At 38.9% G+C, this 16299-nt stretch overlaps 2 protein-coding genes across 2 annotated transcripts; both read left to right on the top strand.

The window, feature by feature from the left end:
• Positions 1-3824: 3824 nt before the first annotated feature.
• Positions 3825-6132, top strand: si:dkeyp-72g9.4 (uncharacterized). Its single transcript, XM_061726260.1, has 2 exons — positions 3825-3965; positions 5108-6132. Exon 2 carries the CDS (start codon positions 5110-5112, stop codon positions 5887-5889), a length of 780 nt encoding a protein of 259 aa, XP_061582244.1. The 5' UTR covers positions 3825-3965; positions 5108-5109; the 3' UTR covers positions 5890-6132.
• An 8397-nt stretch (positions 6133-14529) lies between these two features.
• On the top strand, positions 14530-15586 carry LOC133447556 (C-X-C motif chemokine 10-like). Its single transcript, XM_061726259.1, has 4 exons — positions 14530-14705; positions 14804-14924; positions 15067-15144; positions 15282-15586. The coding sequence occupies exons 1-4, from the start codon at positions 14642-14644 to the stop codon at positions 15352-15354; spliced, it is 336 nt and encodes a 111-aa protein (XP_061582243.1). The 5' UTR covers positions 14530-14641; the 3' UTR covers positions 15355-15586.
• Positions 15587-16299: the final 713 nt, after the last annotated feature.

Here is a 16299-nt window from a genome sequence, read left to right as displayed (position 1 = left end):
CCTTTTTTTTAAGTTTATTTATATTTGTATGATCTTTGCATGGGCTAAGTATTTAGCTTAGCTCCGGAGCCCCGGCGCCGCATACGGAGCTGCGGGGGCTGCTCACGGACCGGACGGTCGAGGAGCCCCGGGCTCGGGGCTCTATTAGTACCGTAATACATTTTTCTTCTGTGGTTTCAGATCTTTCAAGCACCTGGAGCTGTTCACATTCAGAAGATGCGCGGTCCTTCCTTGAGCCAGCAATAGTGCATACATTTTATTTATATATTTTAACAATAAAGTTGCCATTTGTGAAAATTCAGTGTTGTGATTTCTTTACAGTTAACATGATTCATTTGTCTTGTAACATAAGAAGTGAAATGATGAGGAATCGGAGTAAATAACTGTGGTGTAACTGTTTAGAATTAAATTCAATCTTCCTGTTTGAAGACGAGGTGACTAAAGGCTGATTTATGGTTCCGCGTTACACCAACGCAGAGCCTACGGCGTAGGGTATGTGTCGATTTAACGCAGAACCGTGGACACGCTTTGCTACGCAGCCGCTGCTCTTCTGCCCGGACCGACGCTTTGTCTCCTCCCTTGCTACACGTCATTCAAGCAGCCAATCAGCGCAGAGCCTCATTATCATAGCCCCCCCCGCCCTGAAAATGAATCACAGAAAAAGGCTTTAGAAAATTAGAATTAGAAAAATAAAAACATGGCCCAGAGACTGAATTTCTGATTTATGTAGAAAAAACAAGCTTTAGATTGTTTTTAAGACATTCAAGGCCTGTTTAAAATATACATTAAATGCCATAATATGTCCCCTTTAAGGATGCGATCACCAGCAGGTGTGCAGACTTCTATAAATTCAGAAAAATGCACAAAAAAAAGTAATTTTTTTTCCAGTGTTCTTGACTTCAGAATTCAAGTGAATAAACATAACATCAAGAGGACAAAACATAAGCAATGATCTTAGAGAAGCAGATGTTGCAACACATCAAAAAGAAGAATCCAACGGTTTCCACAGAGAAAGATTCACAAGAACAAAGTATACAAGACAATTAAAAATCATCTCAGCACCGGAAGTCACAGTAAAATTACCCCCAAGGTGAGACCAATCTGTACTTAGAGAAATATACAAAGACCCAAGAATTACATCTCAGACGCCACTTCATAAATCCATGACAGCACGATAACAAGTATGGCTGGTTGGAAGAGTTTCCTGGAGAAAGCCTTCTTCTATCTGAAAACAACATGGGATTGCAACTGAGGTTATTTAAACTGCATTTGAACAAACCACAAGACATTTGGTGCAACGTCCTATGGACAGATGGGGAAGTCTTTGGCCCTAATCATGTTTAGTTAAAACTGAACGATCACTGCAGGGTAAACACCTCATACAAACTCTCAAACCCACCAGGAGGGAGGATTTGAGGTTTGTTTTGTTGCTGTGGACAGAGGACACCTTGTTGTCTTTGAGTGGACCGTGAACTCTTTTGTATACTGGAGTATTCTCGAGGGAAATGTGAGGTCATCTGTCTGACAGCTAACACGTGGTTGAAACTGGGTCATGCAACAAACAAAGATTCAAGGACCACCAGCAAACTCACATCAGAATAGCAGAAAAATTAAAGAATGAAAGAATGAAAATGAAAGCAAGGTAGCAAGGTATATGCTGTTGATCATCCAAGGTTATATTTGCCAAATATTAGTTTCATTACGTTTAACACAAGCAAATAACCAAACAAAACAAAAAACAGCATATTGGGCCACCACCATTGGAGATGCTTTTTGGTGGTAAATTGTGATCAATCACTTCCCAGAAATTCTGTAACTACGGTCTTTGCTAAAGTTTATTTGTGGTTTCTTTTTTTTTTTTTTGTCTTCCCTTGTCTGCATATATATTAATGGTTAATACCATGCTGGTAAGAACCTTAAACATATATACATATATACATATATATATACATATATACATATATATATATATATATATATATATATATATATATATATATATACATATATATATATATATATATATATATATATATATATATATATATATATATATATATATATATATATATATATATATATATATATATATATATATATATATATATATATATATATATATATTCCGCCGGCGCAAAGTCCCCCCCTCGCCGGTGAACATCCAGGGAAAGGACATAGAGATTGTGGACTCTTATAAGTACCTGGGTGTTCACCTGAACAATAAACTGGACTGGACTGTTAACACCCAGGCCCTATACAAAAAGGGCCAAAGCCGACTCCACCTGCTGCGCAGACTGAGGTCCTTCGGAGTGAGGGACGGCCTCCTGAGGACCTTTTATGACTCTGTGGTGGCGTCGGCCATCTTTTATGGTGTGGTCTGCTGGAGCAGCAGCATCACTGCAGCAGAGAGGAAGAGACTGGACAAGGTGGTGAGGAAAGCCGGCTCTGTCCTGGGCTGCAGTCTGGACCGGGTGGAGGTGGTGGGGGAGAGGAGGATGGTGGCTAAGCTGTCCTCCATCATGGACAATGTCTCCCACCCCCTTCATGAGACTGTCAGAGCCCTGGAGAGCTCCATCAGTGACCGGCTTAGTCACCCACGATGCACCACCGAGAGGCATCGCAGGTCCTTCCTCCCCGCTGCCATCAGACTATATAACCAGGCCTGCTCTCAGTAGCCAGTGGACAATAATATGACAATAATATGTGCAATAACATAAGATGTGCAAAATCTGCCAATCTACCTCACAACACTCCTCCTGCTTCTCTGCACTGTTTAACTGTACTGTTCATATCCTGTGTTCATATTTTATATTTTATACGTATCTTTTGTATTTTTTTATATATTTTTTATTTCTGACTTTTCAGTCTTTTTACCCCTCCCCTATATGTGTGTACTGCTGACAACAAATAAGTTTCCCCACTGAGGGAGAAAATAAAGGATATCTTATCTTATCTTATCTTATATATATATATATACATACCCATTTTATTTTATTTTTTTGTGGTTTCTAAGTCTTAATACACATAAGGGTTTTTGTACCTGAAGGTTTAACACAATATATTTATAACACACATAGTAAAGAGTTGTTTGTGTTTTTATAAAACAACTGTTTGATGTTTTATAAGCTCATGAAAAGCTTCTCCCAGGAGGTATTGGTGACTCATTTTCTATATATGGAGCCTTACAGGAAGATCACTGTTGTTTTGTACTCACTCACACACAAACACACACACACACACACACACAAACACACACACACACACACACACACACACACACACACACACACACACACACACACACACAAACATTCAGAAGAAGTGAGCACGTGCCAAGCTCTCACATGCTCATCAGTGAATCTGCATATTGTGCATTCCCTGCTTTTTAACAGCCAAATCAAATTTTTAAAGCTCTAGTCTACAGTATGCATTTTTCTGTTTTTACATACTCATTTTGACAAATGTATCTTTTTAGGGCTTCTAGGGCTTCCTCAAAGAATAATAATCTCTTTCCCTCTGTGTATATATTTTTACTCGTATTTTCTTTTTTGTTCTTTTTTGTTTTGTTTTGTTAATGCACCTTCATTCTTTGTTTCCCCATCTCTTCTGATCTTACTGCTGCCTCTCTTTTTCTGTCCACATCAGTGCAGTCGGCCAGAGACAGTACTGGGGTTGAGGAAATGGATGCTGGGTCTATTTTTAGAACCAGGGAAGGAGGGCAAACCAAAAGTAAGCTATAGAGGGAGAGAGAGAGTGCAGTAGGAAAAGGAGGAGGAGGAGGGATGTGAGGAGGAGATAAAACTCTATTCTACCTCTGCCTCTGGTCAGAGACAGTTGAAGCTACAGAGCGGCATCACTGGAGGGAAACATAGGCTCAAAAGCAAAATAAATCACACTGATGCAAGCTGATTTTTGAAATTGCAAGAGAAGAACAAGTGAAAACAACAAAGAGCATCTATAAGCAGGTAAGTGTGACAGTAAATTGTGCAAGATTGTTGCATAATTATTGAAAATGCATGAGATAAAAAAGACACTGAGCACCTATTTTGTGCTTCAGCCTGGAGCTGCTGCCGTGGAGCCATTTTTAGATGCTGTATACCAAGGGCTGAGCTAAATTTAGCAATGGTTACACCTTGGAAGAAACTGGGAGAGGCTGGCATTTTGGTTTGCCATACTCTATTTTTGGCATGGAGTCTGAGACAAAAATACTTTGTGGGTTATGCTCGGGGTTATGACAATATGGGGTTGCATAAAAAAAATACAGACTGACACATTCTGTGGCTTTACGTGACTGCAATATTATTTGAAATAGCCATCTATTTACAGAGCCTCTTGCTACTCCTTGCAGGGATTGTTTGTATTTTGGGCTGGTCATGCAGCCACTCCAAAGTAAGCATGGGAATGAAGCCTAAAACGAGGAAGATGAGAGTCAGGAGGAGGACAGGGAGTCTTTATGTTTAATTTGATTGATACAGTCGGGGGATGGTTGTGTTTTGAAACATAGGCAACAAGCTGTTATGTATCTGGTGAGCAGCATTCAGTCACTGAAGAAACAGATTAGTCTGAAGAGATTCTTGACTAAAAAGCTTACTTGAAAACAAGCATTTCATCAAAATAAAGGCTTTTTGCTTTTTACTCCATTCAGCTTCTCAACAATGTATTCTGTTAGTTATTATATATTTTTATATGTATATATATATATATATATACCGTATATATATATATATATATATATATATATATATATATATATATATATATATATATATATATATATATATATATATATATACATACATTCAAAGAAAATGCTGTGTAGGCTATCAAGTGTTTTCTTGCATTGACATTGTATATTTCAATGCGCAGATGGAAGATGTTTTTTAGTAAACAACAGTCTGGCAGTTATAGCCTTTGTTGTTGTTTTTCCTTATTATTTGATCTCTTAAAGTTTTTTCCAATAGGTTGGGTAAATTTAGTGAAAGATTCATGGGAAAATTGCCTTCTTGCTTGAGGCTGTTGTATTCCAAACTAGACTGGCTGCACAGTTGTGAAGGATTTGAAGGTTGCGTGAGCTTTAGAAATGACCTCCCTTTGGTTTGTTCCTCAGCTATGCGGCCACGGTCCAGACTGCTGTCCAAGAGGAGACTCACTCTGCCAACGATCAAAGAGGGTGCGGAGGAGACGGTGAAGGATTTGAATGAGGCCAACACACTTCTCCTCAGCAATCACAGCCAGGCGGTCTCATCGGAGGACTACCTCCTCTCCATCTGCCACCTGGCCCGCCCCACTTTCCCTGCCAGAGACGTTTCCCCCGACAGCTTCCACACACGGCAGGAAAACACAGCGCAGCACAGGCTGAGGCCGTCACGGCTCATCAGGACTACATTAAACACTTTTGAGTTCAACTTAAAAGAGAAGCCACAAACCAATCATGTGCTTCAGGATGAGAAAAAAGAACTGAATGAGGAGTTGCTGTATGGCAACTCTGACCCTTTAGAGTATCTTTACGGACACCAGAACAACATCTCAGCACTCTCAGGAACGGGTGAGGGAAGGTTTGCAAGGCAGCATGGAAGCGTATGGCGGAGCAACAGAGCAAACAGCATCCCTCACGCTTCAAATGCAGATATCCCATGCCATCGAAAGAGCAGCTGCCCAGAAATACAGACCAACACCAATATTTCAGTTCCAAATGTTTCCCCGAAACACAGCTTCTCCGGGTCGGAGGTCATCGGGAGAGCCTGCCCAAAAGACAGAGTAGCAGAGGGTGAGAAACTGAATCCGGTTGTGAAACATTCCCTCATCTCCCGTTGGATCTCTGACTGCAGGTCAGCTTGGAGAGAAACACGCTTAAGAGCCTGTATGCTGCCTGCTATTGCTGAGGTATAAGAAGCACGGAGACAGCCATGGTGACATTCCCCAGAATATATCCTCCTAATATATTTGTGTCAAGGCATGAGGCATTGGTGTTATAAAATATGTAGGAAAAACATGTTTGAAATATACAAAGGCAAGTAAATAGAATCATGATTGCCCATCTGTGACATGATATAAATGTTCTCCAGTTTTTACATAATCCTTCCTCTATTGATGTTTGTTAGTGACCATAAAAAGTCATTAAAGAGACCAAATCTGTAACTCTTGTTTTGTTTTTGTTTTTTGTTTTTATCTCCCAGTGTTTTGTGAATTGAATTACTCTGATCAAACCAGCCCTTTTACTTTTCGCCATCAGTGTTTTGCTTTCAGCCCCAATTTGTATTTCCTCGCCTGTGGAAACCCCTCAGAAATGAACTCCACTCTCAGCTCTGCTGGTTCCAGGCAGTGGAGTTTCTATGGTAACTGTCGTGGGATCCTGCACTGGTAAACACAATTGTGGAGGAGCACACAGGCTGAGGAAAGATGACACCACTGAACCCACACATGCAAGTTGCCAGTCATCTGATGTTGCACTGGAACAACAGAAGCGCCTACACAGTACAAGAGAGGAGGCGAAAATCCAAAGATCATCATCATCCGACTAGTGATGACACACTGATACAAGTTAACAATCAGTCAAGAAAAATACAATTCAGAATTTAACTGTTGAACATTACAGTTAAGATTTCTCTCATGATCACGGTGAGGTTTTGATTTTAACCAGAAAGATATAACATATTTTTGCCTCTTAACCACTAGAGGGCAGGCTTCGGCTGTTGACTACTTTAGAAAATGCTTTGCACAACCAGCCTCATCCATCTTAAAATATGAAATCCCCTTTAAACTGGACAACCCTCGTTATTTTATGACACTTAGATATTTCAGTGTGATTACTTTAAATAACTCAGTATTGTAGACCCTGTCCTAACAGCAGCTAAGCTGCAAATAATTGACAAAAAAACAACTTTTCTTTTCTTCTTTGACTTTGCTCTTCCATGTGAAGCATAAAAAAGGCAGAACATTTGAAAATTAAACATAGAATTTGATTTCATGATGATGACATTTGAAAAAGTATTTTACACTGTAAAAAACGGAACACATTCACGTGTCACTAAGAGTGCAGTAAGAGTTTCGATATTACACCATATCCTTTTTCTTTTAAGACACTTTAAGCCAATATGCAGAAAAATGGATTATATGAAAAACTAAGCAGCTCCCTCCTGCGTCTGTAGGAACTGAGAGGGTATGTAGCAGCTGCCATTCAAATGCCCTTAGTTAGGTGATTCTGGTTTATTCTAATAAATAAATAAATTAATATAAAAAGTATCTATTCTTTAGAAAAGAGAGACCAAGTCCAGCTAAATACAGTTTAGGTCAATGCTGTAATAATCAGTGATATTCTAACAATTCATTTAATTATAATCCACTCATAATTCAATGAATTTCATTTCACTTCAGTTCATAATTCCTGATTATATATAACGATAGCTAAAGAAAGCCATCGAAACCAACTGACTGTATGCAGACTGAAGGGAAAATGAAGACGAATACCAAGAGAAAAGGTCAGACGGACAACGCACCACAACAAGATGTTTGAGGAATTGAGAGTCAGATATTCAAATGAGTGAAAACTAAAGTCAAGGGTTTTGTGGGTCAATGTTCAATAGATAAACAAGAAAGGCAGATTGCTTCTTTTATTTCTCCTTGGACCTTTCCTCAAAGAATTTGAACATTTATATACTGATCACACTCAATATTATAATAACCCACTTAAAGCCGCTCTAAGCAGCAATATCATCTCAGTTCACACGGGGGCACATCGCTGTCCTATGCTGCCAAAAGAGCCAATGAGTGTACTGTGCTAATGATTAGGGACAGTCTAGCAAATCTTTGTTCCAGTAGAGGTGTAATTGTTCACATCTTAATAGACTGGCAAAGAATGAACTGGCGTGTGATATACTGCCCCCATGTGGTCAGAAATTGCATTGTTACATAGAGTGGCTTTATTATTGAGAAGGACCTTTTTTGTGCTCCAGAAGAGCTCTGACCAGTCAGGGACTTTACAAAGAACATTTGAGGGTGTCCCGGAGCGTGTGGTCCCAACACATTAGCAATAGATCCTTTGGGTTGAGGAATGGGGTCTGTATTTGCTTCCCACAGTTGCCATCATGTCCCCTCAGACCGGTGTCTCAGGTTTGTGAAAACCAAACGAACTCCTCAGACTCTTTGTTGTGCTCTTTTATTATGATAAAGTCAGGGGATTTTTTAATGATTATGTTTTCATGTGGGGGGTGTGATTGGTTTAGGTAGGTGGAAGGTGACAAAAAATATTTGTGTGAATGCCGGGGTACAGTTCTTTCCAGCAGAAAGTTGCTTTGTAACAAGATGATTTGTTTGCTTATGTTATCTGTCAGTGGTCACAATGTTATCCTTAAACGTTGTAGGTTTTACATTAAAACATGACTCAGTTGATGCAGCCAGATTTTATATATATGAAACGAAGATATAGATTTATATATACAGACTTATATCTTAATACAGTCTATGTATTTACTGTCATAGAAACCACATGTAATTAACTTGATTTTTCTATTAAAATAATAGTCTTTATTGTAGGTGGTTTCACACAAGGCAAAATAGGAAAGATGGCAGGCCTTGAATTTTCATATACCACATCGGTCGGCCCTATATTTCTGTCTTCTTTTTTTAATTGATGTCTCGCTATAGCCAATGGTTAGCTGTTATCGCTTTAACTATTTAGCCGTTAGCACTATTTTGACTGGATTTCTGTGAATAACAGGGGGTCGTCATTTTTATTTTGAAAATAATATGACCTGTTGTGCTGCTAACTGCACTAAGAGACCAATATTTTTTGAAGTAAGCCTGAAAGGTTCGAGGACAAGGTTTAGCAAAGCAGCGTGAGGCAGCTACCTTCATTCCTGTTTGAAGGAACCAGAGGACAACGGAGGTGGACTGTCTTCAGCTCATCGGCTTCTACCTCTTGCAGCAGCTGGCTCCTATGGTCAAGTGACTATCGCCTTGGATCATTGAAGGACCTTTACTAGTTGACTAACTGGACCACTGGCCAATAGACTGGTAGTTCTCGAGACCACTTTTTTGTGGTCTTGGTCTTGTCTCGGCCTTGGGTCTCTCGGTCTCGCCATGTCTTGGATTCGGATAATTGAGATGCCGTTGCACACACCAAGGTGACACAATCTTGTGATCACCGGTTCTTCCTCTTGTTAATGTACAGTTTTGTAAACCAGTTGTATTTAACATTTGATTCCATGTTTTGGTGCATCTGCATGTGTGTCTGTATTTAATTACACTATTGTGTTTATAATGGTCTTGTTTGACTAAATGTATGGATTCATTGTCCTTTGAATAATATTTGCATATTGTTGTGATTGATTAAACCTCAGGTCTATTCCATTTCAGTGATGCTGATATACAGTATCATTTGGCTACTATAATGGTAAATAATGCAATTTCAAGTCGATGATTGTGTGTATCTTTAATATTTAGAATTGACGTTTCATCTACAAATTAAGTACAATTGAAATCAGTAACATTTACTATTCATTACACTTTTCTGAGGTGGAGGGTGGTGTTGGAGGGCTGTTATTTTGTTAGATGACTTTGGGACTAGTTAAAGGAGCATGAGGCTCCTTTTAAGAAATGAGACTCTCTAGCGCCACCCTTCGCCACGACGGCCGTCGGGGGTACTGCAGCCAACAGTGAAGCCGGCACGGGAGAACGTGCATGACGTCACATCCGCAGGACAGCGCGGGAAATTCGGGCCCCGAATTGCAGCGCATTTTGCAGCACACAGCCTGTTCAAGGCAACGGAGAGATACACTAGAGGGCTCATTCTTTTTGGTTTGGAACGCTTCATCTGACATTATTACTAGAAAACTTAAAACGTACGCGAATTTTTTTCATAAATCCTGCCTCAATCCTGCCTCAAGCTCCTTTAATAGTCGTGTCAATCCTTAAAAGCTCTCGAGTCAATCCTCAAATAGTGTAGAAATAGCGTTAGTGCTATTGCCACACATATTTGATCTCAGCTAATTGATGAAAATGACTTCTTAAATAAAAGTCCACTTGTGTCTCAACTTGCCCCAGGTCAGGGACCAGAGGGAGAGGGTCAATTGCACCATCTGGAGGTAAACTGACCACCTTGCTGAATCTGAATGAAAAATAGTTTATTTCTTTTAAAATACACCTTAATTGTGCATTTACTTTAACAAATAACTTTAACAAATAATCATATTCAGGTAATCCATTTCAGATTCAAAGATTCACAATTCATAAAACAGCTGAGCTAAAGAACCAGCAAGTTGTCACCTTTATTTGTACAATTCCTGTTGAGAGATGATGAGAGTAGTAAAAGTAGTACAACTGCTTTTACTAATCTCTTCTGTAAGTTGCATGTTGCCAGAACTATTAACTGTTTTTTATTGCTTTACTCATCAAAAAAAGCTGTGTCGTAGCACTGTGTCGTAAATGAAACCAACAACAAACATTGAAATGTCAAATAAGACTAAACTGCTAAACTCAGAAAACGTTTTGCACTTTCTCCAAGTGGCAGTAAGTATTCTTAACTCTCTAAGCACAATAATCTAACCAGTCATTTACAATTAAAGCTGTTTATTATTTAAAAGTAACATTTTCTTGATTTCTTTGCACGCCATGTCAAGATTTTTCAGGATCTATAGTTCTGTTTTTCTTCTCTTAAGTTCTCACATACCAGTTGTTTTGTTTTTCTTGAATTATTATACATTTTTAATTTCATCACAGCTTTTCATGAAGTCAGAGAAATCTCAGAAATGAGAAGTGGAACCACGTCTTGCTGCACAGACAAGCCAGCAGAGGAAGAGACACCTCTGACGTTATTTCTTCCTGTCGGTTCATTCCTGCATGGTGGTCACACTATGTGGTGTTAATTTTTGGTGAAAAAAAACAACAACATAAATTTCCCCTCTAAGACGAGGGCTTTTAAATAAAAGCGTGGTTGGCAATCCCCTTGCACACACCTAAACCCCCATTCAACCAACCAACAGACCCAAATAAGACAGGAAAGAAGAGTTTCCATGAACTAATCTGTCAATATTTCCTGTCAGAATTTGAAATGAAATACTAATAGAATAGAAACATTAAATATTCTACGCTTGTAAAGTGTAGCCTGTCTGGCAGAATGACAGCTGACTTGAATCAAACATAGTGGGAGGATACTGTAGCATACCTTTGCAAAAAAAAACTGTGATCTCAATAGCCAATTAACTAATTCCACCGGCCTAGCCGTGTGGCAATAAAAGAAAGTTGAAGTTGAAGTTGAGCCAAGGTCTTGACATGAATAAATAGAAACTCTTAGTTTCACTGAAATGACACTTACTGATGGCCTTATCTCTGCGGTTGAGTCTGTGTGGTATACACTAACAGACAAAGGTCAATTTCCCTATTCCTTAATGTCAGGGGAAACCCCTGTTTCCTAAATTAGAATGGATGCATTTCAATGTATTTGCAGTTTGATATATCTCACATTTAACATTGCAGACTTATGAATCTCTGTATATAAGGGTTGTGATATTTTTTTTCTTCAAGGTGCAAAACATTAGGGGCACGGTATTGCAGCCGTATCACAGCAAGAAGGTCCTGGGCTATACATGCCCCCTCTGGCCAACCGGGGCGCCAGATAGGGTGGGGAAGATCTGGCCGGAATAACATGATCCTTCCACGCGCTACGTCCGGCCAGAGAAACCCAACCCTGTCTGGTGAAAAGATGCGGCCTGCTCACTCCTCAGGTTAAGGAGACCTGAGCTCAGTGCAGGGCCCTCCCGAGGTTGGTAGAGGGAGCAATGCCCTGGACTGTTACTTAGGTAGGAGCACTAGGTGATGAAAATGGGAAAAAAATCAGGGATAAAAATATATAAAAAAAAAAAAAAGGTGCAAAACATTTTCATATGAAACGTTGAATCTTCTAGTTGTTGATGTGAGTTTTCACGCAAATATCTGGAAATCTTGTGAAAAAGTGATACAGAAGTTGTCTCCGTGACTGAGGTGGATTTCAGATACTCAGTTCTGAGTTTGTTTAATTATAAATGCATTTCTTTGAAGGTTTATGGCTAAAGTTTTAGAGGTAGAGATGAAAAAAATAAAAGAACAAGTTTTCTTTTCTTTTTTTGTTTTGTTTTTTTGTGCACAAGGGGGTCACTAATTGGCTTGAAAATGATCCATAATTATTAGTAGAAATGCTTTAAGTACATTTCAAAAAGAGTGAGATTTCCAGCTCAAGTTTATTTTTCTTTCTCTGAACTTTACTTAGTTCCTTGCATCTGATCTGCAAATGGTAACGAAAGAAAATAGAGTGCAAAAATGGAGAAGAGAATAAAAACTGGTCACATTTTATTTTCACTTTGAGAAGGGAAACTCAGATAAAAACTGACTTAAGAATGACTTCCAGTGAAACCAAACATTTCCTTTAAACCAGTACCCCAGACCACATCAGATAGCTCCACTTTCATCTATCAGATCTACCGTCTGATCATATCAGATCAAATCAGGTGAGATATCTGGTAGGTGTTAATATGTGTTACTATCACATAATATGTTCATATCAAACAATCATAGCTGAAATTGATATAGTAAAACATTACATTGCAGTGGAAATACAAGATCATTCACACCACAAGTGTCAAGTGCAAACACCTCACAACTAACAGTGGAAATAAATGAAAACTTCCCTTTGGTTTTTCATCAGAGCTTTCACACATTTGTTGCAGCAAACATTAAAGGTGTTAACCACTGTAGATCACTCAACTGCGTATTGCAAAGATCACGCTACACTTTTAGATGTCAAATGAAACGTGGTCCACTCATATCTGGAATAATCTCATTCAACGTCTTTAAAGTCAACCTGAAATATAAGAAGGACAATCAGTGGATCAATGTGTTGAATGCAATGTGTTGAATACAGAAAAAGTTGTATGAAATATGCAGACGCATCGCACTTATTTTGACTTTTACTTCTCTGTGGATAGTAGGACCCTCGAATGTGTCATGATCTTTTTTTGTCAGCTAATGTATCATGTTAGTACATGACCAATTCTGCATTTCAGGTCAAAGACATATATATATTAAAAAAAACATAAAAAAAGGAGGAGGGATTACTAGTTTCGAGGTTAAAGTATAAATAATGGTGTTTTTTCAAATGATTGATGTTAACAGGTATTTACTATGATGGAGTAGTACAAAAGCAGTATCCATGAAAGGCTGGGTAGAGCATCTCTATGAGAAAATCATTCAAAGCCTAAAAACAACATTTCTCAAATTCGGTTTAATTGAATTCAACTCACAAACATCTTGCGCCAATTCACTGCAAAGTCATTTAAAGGCCCTTTACACAGACTATTGAAAGAAGTTTGCTCGTTTCTCCTTCTGCAGCACTTGAACAACTCAAGGAGTTTGGAGGAATTTCAGAGGATAAAGAGCAACAGCATGAGCCCAGGACGGACACCCGTGATCCCTTACACCTCAGACAGAAGTGCATCAAGAATAGTCTTCCTCTGATGTAACCGTACAGTTTAGGGATTACTTTGGGAAACCTTTCTCTGCCACTACAATATGGAGACTCATTCAGAAATGCTGTTTACATCTTTGCAGTGCAACATGGAAGCTGCACGTTTCCCTTGTTAAGAGGCTGTGTTAAACATGCTTGGGCTTGGAGGCATCTGGAGAAAATCGCCAAATGGTGGAAACATGCTCTATGGTCAGGCGAGTCAATATTCTCCCATTTTTTTAGAAATGGGTGCTGTGGGCTCATCAAAGATAATCATTTACAATTATGACAGAGCAGCATTAGTGCCGGACAGTTGATGAGAAGAATATGGCAAGATAACTGAAAATCCTCCTCACTCGATATCCTCACTGATATTATAGGGAGTTAATAATTAAACAAAGCTACTTCAAGATGAACTCGTTATTTTATTTGCATGTTTTAATCTTATTTAGACATGCATACAGCTTGTTTAATTCTCTGCTTGACTGTCCTCAAAAAGGTAAGACGATGACGTTGTCAACCCTGAACACAAAGTCACAACGTTATATTCCAAAAGTGTCTTTTATTACCTATCAAATGTAAACATGTCGGTAGAAATGGGAATTAATAACAAAAGTGAATCATTGTCATATTATCACTTTAATCTTACCAATGTTAATAAGAGAAGCTGTTGATCGTTTTGTTTTTATTTTAAAAAGGCAAAGTTGTAACAGGAGGATTATTAACCCCATTAGATTCATGCTTACAAGAGCAGAAGTGAAAGAGAAGAAGATTAATGCAGTGCATCTCAAACCACACGGCAGGTTTCACATAGTTCAGGGTGGGGAGGGGGAGGGGGTGGTTGTGTTGTGGGCATGGAAAATAAAGCATCCTCCAGGGGGGCATGAAAAAGTTTGAGTACTATCGGATTAGTGGGTCTTACTTTCCTTCTTCATTTGTGGTTTTCGTTTTCAGTTTCCAGTTTAAAGAAATTCCCCCAGAGGAAGGAAAGATAAGCAATGCAGCTGATGACAGTATTTAAGAGGCTGCACAGCCTCTGTCCTTCACAGTGCTCCTGTCAACACTCTTACTTTACATCTTGATTTCTCATCTTGCTGCATTATCACCTTATCGCACACTTTCACTTCAGCAGTCATATCCATCGAGAAAAAAAAAAGTATACCAACAATGTCGAGCTTCGTTTGGATCTGTGTGCTCCTGGCCGCCGTGGTCTGCTTCTCCGAAGCCCAAGGTAAGCTTAGAACAATTGTTATTGTTTATAAATGTTGGTCTTTTTACAATGTTGTAAAATCTGGATATTAATCTCACTTTTTTTCTTCTTCCTTCTAGTCAATGAAGCAGGACAGACGTGTCTGTGTCAAAATGCCAGGAACGGCATCAGGTCCAAGTCCAGCATAAAGGACATCCAGATCTACCCGGCAACTGTTTTTTGCAGTCGAGTTGAGATTGTGTAAGTTAAATTGTGAAATATGCTTAAAGTAGATTTCAAGGCAGATCACATTTTTCTCACTTTCACCTTCAGTAACCCGTTTAAAGCGTGTGTCTGATTTCTTGTATTTTAATTTGAATCATTTCCTTATTTATTTCAACAGTGTTTCCCAGAATGACGGCCTGCGTTATTGCCTGAATCCTGAGCTGAGGGCTGTGAAGAGGATTGTGACTAGCATATTGTGAGTTTTCCACAAATCTGCGCTTCTTATTCAATACGCTTATGCCACATTTGCCGATGTGAAGGTTTGAGACTTTCACTTGACGGATAACAAAAACTTGTCTAATGAGTGTCCTCTCTTCTTTGCATCATCTCCAGGGGGAAACAAAAAACCTCTAAGCCCACTTCCTTGACTTTCACTTCAACCAGCGCCAGCACACCTCGCATCTGATTCTCCCCTTTCGTTGAATCAAAGACTCGTCTGACCTCTGACCTTTCGACAAATGCACCTTCAATAAATGTGGATTTAAAATAGTTATATTATTTATTAGTACTGTATTTATGCTAAGGGAGACCTTGAGAGCATCAAATCTATAATGTGTTATTGTTCAGCTATGTTTAGTGGATACATTTAAATGTTGTATGTTTTTTATGTGATTTTGTTTGCCTCAGTTTTGTTTAATAAAAGAAAAAACTAAATCAAGTTTTCTGTTCCAAGTCTGATACTTGCCCCATCAAAACAGTGCCATCTAGTGGATGAGAGCTGCAACATACGTATTCTTAAGACTATGAGCCATAAATATGAGTTTGGGTCATTTCTAGGTGCTTTTTTATGCCAAAGCTGCTCACAGAGTCAGAAAATACAACATCAACAGCAAACCATCACCACATCTTTGAATAGGGGGGCTGACTTCTCTTAAAGCTATTATCCTCTGTTTTGTGACCTCAACCTTATACCAATACCCAACACAGACACTTTACCCAACTACGGGAGAAACTTTATTCTCACTCATGTTTCTAACCAAAACTAAATCTTCAAAAAGTATTTAATTTAAAAAATAATAATATTAAAAAAAAATCAACCAGATGAGCATAAATCTATATTCCAGTCACAAGCCTGGGCAAATATGTGGATCTGTCAGGGGAATCCCTGTTCAAGCTACAGCCAATGAGAGGGCAGGCCTGGGCTTACAGAGATGACAGGGATCCGGTGGAGCAACGAGGAGCCCCTGGAAATGTTTCCACACATCACAAAGTGCCAGAACACAAATTTGCATGCATAACAATATTTTTAGTAAAAAATATTTTTAACTCATAGATGTCTCTTGCTGGGCAATAAAAAACAACTACTGCCTGCATGTGTACATCCTTCCTTTTATTGTTGTTTGTTATTCTT

This window comes from Cololabis saira, chromosome 7 (assembly GCF_033807715.1).
Source record: "Cololabis saira isolate AMF1-May2022 chromosome 7, fColSai1.1, whole genome shotgun sequence".
In the NCBI taxonomy this organism is placed as follows: domain Eukaryota; kingdom Metazoa; phylum Chordata; class Actinopteri; order Beloniformes; family Belonidae; genus Cololabis; species Cololabis saira.
Note: the sequence above shows the minus strand (reverse complement) of the source record. Positions and strands in the feature narration are given on the sequence as shown.

Coding starts and splice junctions, on each gene's coding strand:
- si:dkeyp-72g9.4 (XM_061726260.1), top strand. CDS start 5,110: ATGCGGCCACGGTCCAGACTGCTGTCCAAGAGGAGACTCACTCTGCCA.
- LOC133447556 (XM_061726259.1), top strand. CDS start 14,642: ATGTCGAGCTTCGTTTGGATCTGTGTGCTCCTGGCCGCCGTGGTCTGC. Junction 14,706..14,803: donor CTGCTTCTCCGAAGCCCAAG/GTAAGCTTAGAA, acceptor TCTTCCTTCTAG/TCAATGAAGCAGGACAGACG. Junction 15,145..15,281: donor AGGATTGTGACTAGCATATT/GTGAGTTTTCCA, acceptor CATCATCTCCAG/GGGGAAACAAAAAACCTCTA.